At 34.8% G+C, this 10,826-nt stretch overlaps 1 protein-coding gene across 1 annotated transcript; it reads right to left on the reverse strand.

Moving 5' to 3' along the window:
- Window positions 1-398: 398 nt before the first annotated feature.
- On the reverse strand, window positions 399-10,074 carry LOC118747876. The gene is made up of 2 exons (XM_036482071.1): window positions 9,547-10,074; window positions 399-1,302 (listed from the first exon to the last, which is right to left on the reverse strand). The coding sequence occupies exons 1-2, from the start codon at window positions 9,979-9,981 to the stop codon at window positions 943-945; spliced, it is 795 nt and encodes a 264-aa protein (XP_036337964.1). The 5' UTR covers window positions 9,982-10,074; the 3' UTR covers window positions 399-942.
- Between the last annotated feature and the right edge of the window lie 752 nt (window positions 10,075-10,826).

Below are 10,826 nucleotides of genomic sequence, written 5' to 3' on the forward strand. Positions count from 1 at the left end.
TTTCATAGAAATCTATTTTGAATATGTATGTTGGAATATCTATAAACATATAACTAATATTGTTGCGTAGATTTCAGTAAACTTATTATAATTTGCCATGATATTTGCAAATATTTATGAACATGCATTCCTCTGTCAAATAGTTTCAAAAGCAAATCTTTATGTTGGGGAAATATGTGGCCAACAAATTGTGCAATATTGAATCTTAACCAATTTTATGAAAAATTTAAAGAAATAAAAGTAAATACATCAAAAGTAAAGTCCAGCTTTAGAACTTATTTGACAGAGTGTATGCAAATTTGCCTGCTAAAGCATATTTTCCGAAAATTATTAAAAAACTATTTTCTTTCTACAAATGTATATATGTATGTATGTACGTATATATTTTCTTTTCCCCATCACTAACACTCAAAATATTCACTACTTTATTTTAAAAAAAATAAAAAATCCATCATAATTAAAATTTTAAGTTTATAAAAGAAACACACACATCTATCACATGGTTATACATAGCGGAAGAAAGGAAAACTAAAAAGTTTGTTCTTTGAACTAGTTGCACTATGGAACTATGTAATATAAATATATAATTCTATAACTATATACATACATATGTATGTACAGATGTATCTAAGTACGTATGAGCGTATGTACTAGAATTTGTAATTATAAAACTATGTAGCTAAAACTAGACTTACACCACACCAATTGCGGTTCAGTGCGACAAAGTTATGCTATGCCGCTGCGCAACCTCAAACATCCGCTAAATGTATGACATGTCTGCTCCCACTTTTGTTGCTGTTTAACATTTTACATTACATAGATATGTTGGTTATTCAAATTACCTTACAAATTGAAGTAGAGTCGCGCCATTAAATTCATACGCCTTGTGGCACGCGCTTCCTCTTCGCTATTCATCATCTGTAGGTATTGGAAAATTTTATCTCACAAAATCGTACAAACCACAAAGAGTGCCAACACGAAGAATAGCATCGCCACAATATCTTTGTGTAGATTACGATCACGATAGAAGGGGCGTGTCGTATACGATTCCTTGCGCGTTTTACGGAACAGCCACAATGGTATAATTAATTGGAGAATGTCCGGTACCATAAAACCGATATCACGTACTATTTGATGGGCATAGCCCTCGCCACGTACCACATTCAGGAAGAATTGATCGAAACTACTGGCTGTGATGTGGAGTATGGCAATGCCAACGATGCAGAATACTTTTTTCGATGTGACGGTGTTGGTGGTGTTGGCCAGATGCATAACCAATACGGAAGATATCAATTCGGTTACCTACAATTGAGAAATGAGAAAAATGAGAAGAATTGAAGGGTAATTAAGTAAATTAAAGGAATATCTTAGAAGTGGACATAAAAGATAGGAGAAAAATTCACCACAAGTTTACTGATTCGGAACTAATGGAAAAATACTGCAGTGGTCTGTGTGAGCCTGTATCCACCAGAGACCGAAAATAGCCGCTAAATATTAAGACTTTTCTTTTTAGAACGTTGAAAAATCGTTATTTTTGTTTTTTACTTTTTCGACCAAAAATAATTGTTATTTTGGATTTTTGTTTTTTGTTTTGGTCATTTATGATCGACTTAAATTTTCTATGATCTAAAAAATTTAATCTGAAAATAATGGTTATATAAGATCGAAAACAAAATATCCAAATATAACGGTTATGGTTGATCAAAAAAACAAAAATCATAAATGAATGGTTAAATTTGATCAGAAAAATATAAATTTTATTTTAACGAGAAATTATGATTTTTAATAAAAAATCACAACCGTTGAATCGAAGTCCTGCTCCTTTCATAAAATTGGTTTCGGGAATTTCTGTAGTCGGTTTCTGTTATTGTGATCTATTGTGGCCAATGAGTCAGCTGTCCTTTAATTTTTTATTTTTTTAACTTTGATTTTTTTCATGAAAGAAACTCGCGGAATTATTTCCCGCATGCGGTGGACAAACAAATTTACGTTGGGTGCAAAAGTACTGTAAAGTAAATAACAGATTTTATCTTTCATGATGATATATTTTGACAGTTGTCAAATAAATCTATCTACGGACAAGTTCCAAGTTGAAGCTTTAGTGGAGTCGACACAATAAGGAGGCCCAGGGTGTCCAACATAGCCCAGGAGGAGGTTAAGTGGGATGCGAGGTCGAAGGTAGGCCGAATAAAAGCTCGTGAAAAGGAAGGTAAACCTCTGGGATAGCAGGTCAGGTGGTCTTCGATAAGCGTATGTATTTGGATATATAAACTTTTTATTCCACTTTTAGTGCGTTTGATGAGAATGAAATGGTCGTTTTCTCAACTGGAGCACGAGACGTTGGCGGTGATAGTGGACCGCTCCGAGTTAGGCAATGGAGAGGTTAAGGCTTTAGCGGAAATAGTATCCCAGGCGTTCAAGGCATTGCCAAAAGGGTTAGGTCGAACCTAGTTTGCTTCGAGCATTGGATTCGGTTTAGGGCAGCTGTCGAACCTATCAAGCAGCGTTACTACGCGGTGTCTCCCGTCATACAGTCGCGCATGGACGACAAATTGAAAGATATGCTTGACATGGGTGTAATTGAGTAGTTGTATAGTCCTTGGACGTCCCCGTTGGTCGTGATTAGGAAGAAGGATGTCGTATAGGTTCTGTGTAGGCTATAAGGTTCCCCCCTCCCATAAGTTTCAGATACCTTAAACCTGGCATCCCTAGGTTCTTGTTCAGTCTGGAAACTAAGTCAGCTTATTGGCAGATTCCCGATCGGGAGGAGCGATCGGGGTACTTCAGAGCTTTCACGGTATCAGGTAGAGGTTTTTTCCAATTCAAGCCTGCGCCTTATGGTTTGCATAATGCTCCAGCAACGTGCAACGGTTCACAGCTCAGTTAAATGCCCTGTTACCGTAGATTCATTAAATTTTTCGCAGATTTTGATAATATTTCCGATAGGGTGGTAGTATGATTTATTTTCGAACAAATTTCCATCATATCTGAAGATGGCTCAACACCCAAACCGCTTGCCTCCAAACCAAATCTGACAAGGGATGACGTAAAAAGAACTAGGTTAGGTTTACAAGGAGCACTTCTAGTTGAAGTTTGAAAGCGATATATCTTACCGTGCTCGATTCTTTACTCCTCTTTTGTATGGCATGGCCAAAGGTTCAAGGCCTTCTGATTAACTGATTCAGCATTTTTCAGAATTAAAAATTGTACTCATCATAAACACCGAAACGGCGAAAATACATACAACAACACTTACATACATATGTACGAGTATATTCAGCAGAAATGTAAACAAATGTTTCCAAAAGTCAGGAAAATTTCCGATATACTGTGGACAAGTACCGACACATTTACACACAGCAGGTACACAATTTAGCTAAACGCTCTATTGAGGCGCTAAATACAAAGAGAAGAAGCTGCCATCAGAAATCAAGCAGATATTTTCTTCCAATCTGAAAATATTAGTTTGTTAACTTCAACGGCAACTTTTTATACCAAATATGAATTCGTCTCGTAAGTAGCAGTCGCACAGTGTTGCTAACGGGAAATTTACTAATCAAAAGGGTCTATAGCCTACAACGAAAATGAGAATTCAATTCAGGGCCTTGAGAGTTAGAGTAGCTTAACTGAAATTCAAAAAAAAAAAAAAAAGAATTGAGGTAATAACCGAACTTTCAATTTTGTTTTTTAATTGAAAGATAATTAAATTCTTAAGAGGTTTGAGGAGCTACTTTTTTAAATTCATCTTGTTTTTATAGTTAACGGTTTTGATTAAAGAAATAAAAGTTCATCATACAAATTTCTTATAACTGGATAGATTAGTAACCGATTAAAGAAAAAGTTGTAATATCGAATAAAAGGCAATTGACTTTGCTTGTACGACTAAGAGATATTTGTTAAGATTAAAAACAAGAGATTTTTTTTTGTAAAAATGGGAAAATTTTCGATTAATTACATATTGCTTAAAAATAATTGTGTTCACAAAAAATATAAAACAATTTAAAATTTGCGCCTTGGAGTCAAGCATTAATTGTTTTTTTTGTTTGCTGCAAAGTGTGTTTTTTTCAACTTTGGTTAACAAAAAACTATAAAAACAAAATACATTTTAAAAATTAGTTCCTTAATCCTTTTAAGAATTTAATTAAGTGCCCTTCAAAAAAAAAAAATAGAAAATCCGTCAATAATTGTAGGCTGCAGACCTTTTTGAATAGTAAATTAAACGTTTGCCCCACTGTGCGCCGTAGTCTGCTAAGTGATTTATATATCTCGTAGTTGCTGAAAAACTTTGCTTAACTTGCGCCAAATCTTGGCTCCAAAAAAGCTTTAGCTTTGTTACTTTTAGTTAGAAGACAAGTGGTTGCTTATTCTGAGTTATTAGCTATTCAGTAAACTTTCAAACTAATGTGGCTTTAAAACTTTAAATGCGAAATATTTCGTGTTGTTCATACATATATGAAATAAACTGTAAGTGCAAGAGGCATTAAATTCCATTTCACAACAAGCGAAGCGTTGCTGTTGTAGAACGGTAGCAAATGGCACTACTCACCTTTGTGAGGTTACTAAAGCTAAGGTTGCCAAGAAATAACACTTTTACCCAGTATAATATTGAGAAATTACAAAATTATTTTCAAATACTTGTTTCGTAATTGGCGTACTCTAAGCAATGCATGTATGTATGTATGTATACGACAGAATAATAGCAAGTTTTCGCAAGCTACGAGTAATAAAAATATGCACTTATTTTTTTTTTACCTATAAAGTAATGACCACCCTATTTCGACAGTTTGTGAATTCTACTAATTACGGTACATATGACCATTTAGTATTTCATCGTCACACAATTATGTATGAAAATTATTTCATGTTACACACTTTATGAGATTTAATTATGTAGCTTACAAAAAAACTCGTGAAAAGCGCCATGTAAACGCAGGTAAGCGTATAATTAAGCTCTCAATAATGCACTGATTTATCTGAGTAATAAGCGTAGCAGTATATTGGCTACTGGCGTATGCCTAGTATAAGTACCTCCTACACATTATCAGTGTTTGAAAAAACGTTTGTGTAGAAAATATATATATGTAATTAGTTTTCGTAAATATGTACAGTAAAGTAGGGTGGCCCAAAAATATAAGGGAAAACTCGAATTTTTGAAATTCCCCAGAATTAAATAAATTATAGTTTAAAAAACTAAAACCTCCCTATTATAATCGCCATTCGTACTGTCATCAGGTATGTAACTTCAGAATAAAAATCGCTGCATCTTTTAGGCGCATCAATATTACATAGTTACATCCCGAACTAATAAAAGGAAGGTTAAAATGGGGGTGTATTCGAGCTGCAATTATGTAATGTGGCAGTGTTACTGAAAGAGCATCACGTTCTACGCGAAAATTTGAGCGATTCTGCCTACATCAAGCGTTCGAGAAACAAATTTTTGGACAAACAATTGCTCACTATTGGCAAATCAAAAGCAACATACAACGTTTTACTGCGCAATTTCTGCAGCATTTTAGCAACAAGGCTGCAATATTGCCGTAATTATTATGTAGCGCGAACACACCCTGTACCTCCGGTGTGGGAAGTTTTCCATTTATTTTGTATGGAGAAAAAAAAAATTTTTCGAGAACAGTTATAAAATATTTAAAAATAAATATTTTTTAATCGAATAAAAATATTTTGTTTCAGAAATATTCTAGTATCGAATTATTATGGGGGGTGGGTGGTTGGAGAAAAATATCTTGGACCAGCCTAATGTAGCATATATGCGTGTAGACATATTGAACTACTTTTATAGCTAATTATGTGGCTATATTAAAATACTTATATGCCAGTTTGCATGTGTTTGATTACAAAAAAAAAAAACACATGTGGAAAGAAATACTTGCGCCATAAAACAAGTTCAAGTCAGCCGGTGGGAAAATTTTTTTTATTTTGTTTCCTAATATATTTATATTATGTATTTAGGTTTTTATTGAGATTTTTAAATTTAATTAAAAATATGTAGATATATATAAAATTACAATAAATAAAAAAATAATAATAATAAAAAAAACGTTTCCTACGCCTGGACTCGAACCTTGGACCTATGGAATACCACGCCAGTGCTTTGCTCTGCCGGACATTGCGACTGTTAGAGCGCCCACTTATGTATGTTTTTCACGGGGAATAAATTGGCAGACTATCTCATCAACTGGTATGATGCGTACTAGTATTTCTACTAGTAGATGCTGATGCATAGCCGGGCAATTGACATCTCGTAGGACATCATCGTCATGTTAAAAATAGCAGTCACAGTAATTGCGTTGAAACGCAAACTAGTAGAATTCTAGTTCACAACTAGTCGCTTTCCCTGCAGGGATGCACATATGTATATATATGTATGTGGTTCGACGTTTATGCACATATGTACATATGTAACCGCTAGCCAATATGCCTACTTTTGCAAAGATTTTGTTTTGTATATGTATCTTTTAACAAAAATAGTCATAATTAAATTCATGCCGCTAGGGTTAACAGCGCCCAGCATTTTTTTTACCTCATTACACTTTTATGTTATTAATTAGTGTCCCATCGTAAAATTTACATATGTAGATGATGCGTAGATATTTATATAAAAAAAGCGTCCCTTAAAAGCTTATGGTAATGAAAGGGTTAACTAAAAACACTGGATAACAAATTTGTGTTTATTTTCTGTTCCACGGATTCCCCTATCAATTTCCCATGTAGAATCGCCCGCTGGTTCCGAAAATCGAATTAATTTTTTATTATATGGATAAGTTTTCGAGATATTTTCAATTTACCGTTAAAAAAATAAAAAATGAAAAATTATCATATATTAACAGAAGAAAAATTTTAAAATATAAGATTCTGTGTAAATTTTTTGCATTTGTGTTACTTATGTATGAAGAAAATCGATGGATAAATAAAGAAGTAATAAGTTGTCAAATGAAAATGCGCAAAGAGTTTTCGAATGAAATATAAGCGGAAAAGTGTGTTACTCAGGTGTATATGGCGTATGAGTAACATTCGAAAAGTGATGTACATATATAGTATATGTACGGTGACCATCCGTCCTGTTTTTTGCAGGATCGTACTCTTATTCAAAAGTCTGTACTGTGTAGTTTTTCAAAACAGAAAAACCTCAAAATGTACTGATTTTTTCCAAGTGCCCTGCCTTTGTCCCGCATTTTATTCGATATTTTAAAATAAACGGCGGCAGCCCTTTAGTTATCAACATATAAGCAGTGTCGATAAATAATTGATAACTACACGAGGACGGGGCTGATTTTGAAGCTTCAACAATGAAAATGGACACCAGCATCACAATGTCATGCTAAATAGTAAAAAATTAGATGAAAATTTGTTGAATTTTTCTAAGTTCTGTATAAAGTTTGACTTATGTGGTTTTGGGTAAAGAATAAACCATATTTCCAAAAAAAAAATAACAAAAAAATTTTGACTTGAAAAACATTGCAAATATTTAACAAAAATCACAATGCACTCACTTTTAATAACCAGTTTATATTTTCTTGTTATTTTATACTACGTTAACTTACACATGTATGTATGTATATATTTTTTTTAATTGTCCTGCATTTTCAATTCAAATTTATGGTCACCGTAAGTATACGGTTTATGGAGAATTTTGTTTGCTTGGTTAGATTGTAAAATTGGTTCGTAAGATATACCTACGTGGTTAAATGGAACCACTTTTTGTTTTAAGCTGAATGACGTTAAATTGAAAATATCTCGAAAACCTATCCATGGAATAAAAAATTTACTCGATTTTCGGAAAGAGCGAGCAATTCCATATAGAAATTGGATGGTGGCATGCGTTGAAAATTTTTGCTGTTAACCAGTGAAATTAGAGGAAAAAAATTGTTTATACTTTTTTAAGTATATCGAGCCCTGACCGTCAAAACGACGTAAGCGAAATTTTTTCAAAATTTTATTTTTGAAGCAGAATTAAATGTAGTGGCTCTAGGAATATTCTGCATCAAAAAGAAAATTTTGAAAAAAGTTGGTTAAGGGTTTTTGCCGGTTAGGGCCAAATATGCGATGTGATTCATATGAAGGGTTTTTTATGTGAGTGTTTTATATGCAAATAGACGTTAACATAAATCATGTATTAATTTGTTAACTCACCCCTGAATACGTATTTTTGACCCTTTTTATAAAAGTAATGTTTTTGAAATCTTTTCAAACAGTAAATTTTTTTCTGGGATACCGGAGAAAAAACTTTATTGTCGTTTCCCGCGCTTCGGTTTTCGGTTACCCAGTAGCCGGTTTGATAGGGCTAGGTGTACATTTCCAAAGCAATTAGATCTTTAAAGCAATCTGGTGCCCAGTTACATATTTACATTTTATGCGGGCAAACCGTTTGCTGGGTAACCGGATCCGGAGCGTGTCCAACAACATTTGCAGTGAATAGGAAAGAAAAATTAAACGCAGCTTAGTGCTTTTACAAATTTGGAATGAAACTATAGGATGTACATAATGACGAATGCAAATTGTGATGCGTTGAAAGGAGATTATCGGGGAGATTAATTCCCGTATATGGATACTAACGTAAGAATTTGGCTTGGCTAATATTCGAAGTAAATTTTCTAAAAACTTTTCACATAGATACTTCCATAAGTAGTTTATATTTCTATTGCATTTAATTGCACTAAATTTAACAACATTAGTATTATTATAAGTATTGCCCAGATATGTATGGCGAAATATAAAAACTTTAGTTTCGTGAACCCACTCAGGCTCAAAGAGTCGGCCTAATGGATGTCAAATCAACCTAGGCATAGTAATATTCTTGGCAAATTACAGAAGTCGAACAACACTAGATTTTAAGAGAAACTTGCAGGTGAAGTTTTCTGATGGCATTTGAGAAGAGACAAGGTAATCGAGGAGAATTTTGATGAGTCCAAAATGGACTTGGGTATTAGTGCGGGGGCAGTTGCTGAGATGCTGGAAGCCTCTCTCTCCACCACCTTCTTGTTTTGAAAGGGCTTGTAGGGTAATGACAAGAAGCTGTGAGAGAGTACCTAAACAAAGTACATTTGCTCATATAGCCAACCAGCTTTTCTGACACTGGTAACACCAATAATGAATTCAAAAGTAGTCAGAGATTGCAAGTTTACGTTAAACTCTATCGCCGGTGAGTATGCAGCCGCAATGGGCCTCTCGTACAACTCTCACTATAGCAGCTGTAATCTCGAAGAAAGTGGAAAAATAGGTTTGCATTATTTTGGCGTGTTCCCAGTCATGGCACGTAAAAGTCGCGAGACACTAGAAAAAAATTCTTCCAGTCAAATCTTATTGAGATTTCTAAATGTTCCATTACAAGTACGAGTGCAACAGTATTCTACTCAGCACTTAACCGATCTAAATTCCGTGTACTCTACTCCGCCTGCTGCAGGCTTTATTACAACTGATTGCAACAACAAAACTCATTCATGAATAAACATAAATTTATGTGCATAACTACATATTTATATTCGACAATATTAAGTAGGTACATACATAAATACATAAATACATACTTACCGTAAAGAATAGTTGATGATTCCATTGTTGATAGTAGTCGTCGTTGTAGTAATTCATGTACGCCCACCACGCATAGTAGTGTGAAAATATCGACAACGAGAATAGCAACAACATCGAGTAGCGGCAACGTTGTTGCAATATCAACGCAATCAACTGTTTAATGCATTCATAAAGTGCAATAACAGCGAATACGGTGATCAGCCACATTTTGAACGAGTTTTGTGTGACATTGAAGTAGAGATGCTTATAGGAGGCGATACCCGATTCATATGGTCCCTTGAATATGGTGTCCCAGCAGGAGCAAGTACAAAAGTGTTTATCAACGTAACGTGAATAATTTTGCCAAAAGTAGGCCAACACCAACATGTGTGCGGGCGGTATGAGGGCGGGCGCCAAACTGCCACAGGCGGCAGGCAACCATTTAGTGTCGAACATTTTTTCTATTTTTTTTTCTATTTTTTTACTGATAGCTTGAAGTGTTTACTACATACAGCATGGAACAATTTGTTGAACTTTTCGCGCGCCCACTTGATGGGTGGGCTTGGGTTGGGTGGTTGGGTGGTTGGTTGGTAGGGTGGTAGGGTGGCGGCTGTTTGTATTTTTCCTTATACTTCTATACTCCTTAAGTGGCTGTGGTGCGTTTTGATGGCTCACTTAAATCTGCGTAGAATGCTGCGTTGAAAAACGGTTACTTGCATTATTTAAGTCTTCCAGTTGATCGTTTCGCTATTCACTGCTGGCTGGCTGCCTGCTAGCTGCTGCACGCTTGTTGGTTGCTCTCTTATGTATGTATGTAGTAGTTGCTGGCGTTGTCGTCGTTGGTGGCTGTGATACGAGTACTTTTGTTGAAGTAGAGCTCTTGACATTGGTTGGTGTGCTTTGGTTTTGGTGTGACGGTGGTGTAGTTCTTATTGGATATGATTGCTGTCGACAGCCAGGCTGTGTGCGACATAACTTGTGCTACTATTGCTTACAGACATAAGGACATATATGTGTATGTATGTACCCAGCCGGTTAGTTACATATTTATGTATGTATGTGTATCTTTACGCATGTATGTATTACAGGTCGGCATTTATCGCACGTCGCTGAATTGCCTTTATGAATATGAATATTCCATCCTGAAAATATCTTGAATGCGTTTTGTCGGTTGTAACTGCGTCTTAAATGGATTTGCTCATTTGGCACTTGGAAAATTTGCCATTTGTTAGAACTTAACTTAAGCATGTAAATGAGAGTTATTTATGTATGCATGAGTGCGCGCAAATATATTTGTACAT

The sequence above is a fragment of the Rhagoletis pomonella genome, unplaced genomic scaffold, assembly GCF_013731165.1.
Source record: "Rhagoletis pomonella isolate Grant_MI unplaced genomic scaffold, Rhpom_1.0 Rhpom_scaffold_00012, whole genome shotgun sequence".
NCBI lineage: Eukaryota > Metazoa > Arthropoda > Insecta > Diptera > Tephritidae > Rhagoletis > Rhagoletis pomonella.

What these genes read in the sequence shown, in the direction of transcription:
- LOC118747876 (XM_036482071.1), bottom strand. Translation starts at nt 9,981, where the DNA reads ATGTTCGACACTAAATGGTTGCCTGCCGCCTGTGGCAGTTTGGCGCCC. An exon ending in ATCATCAACTATTCTTTACG is followed by an intron (nt 1,303 to 9,546) that starts GTAAGTATGTAT and finishes TCTCAATTGTAG; the next exon opens with GTAACCGAATTGATATCTTC.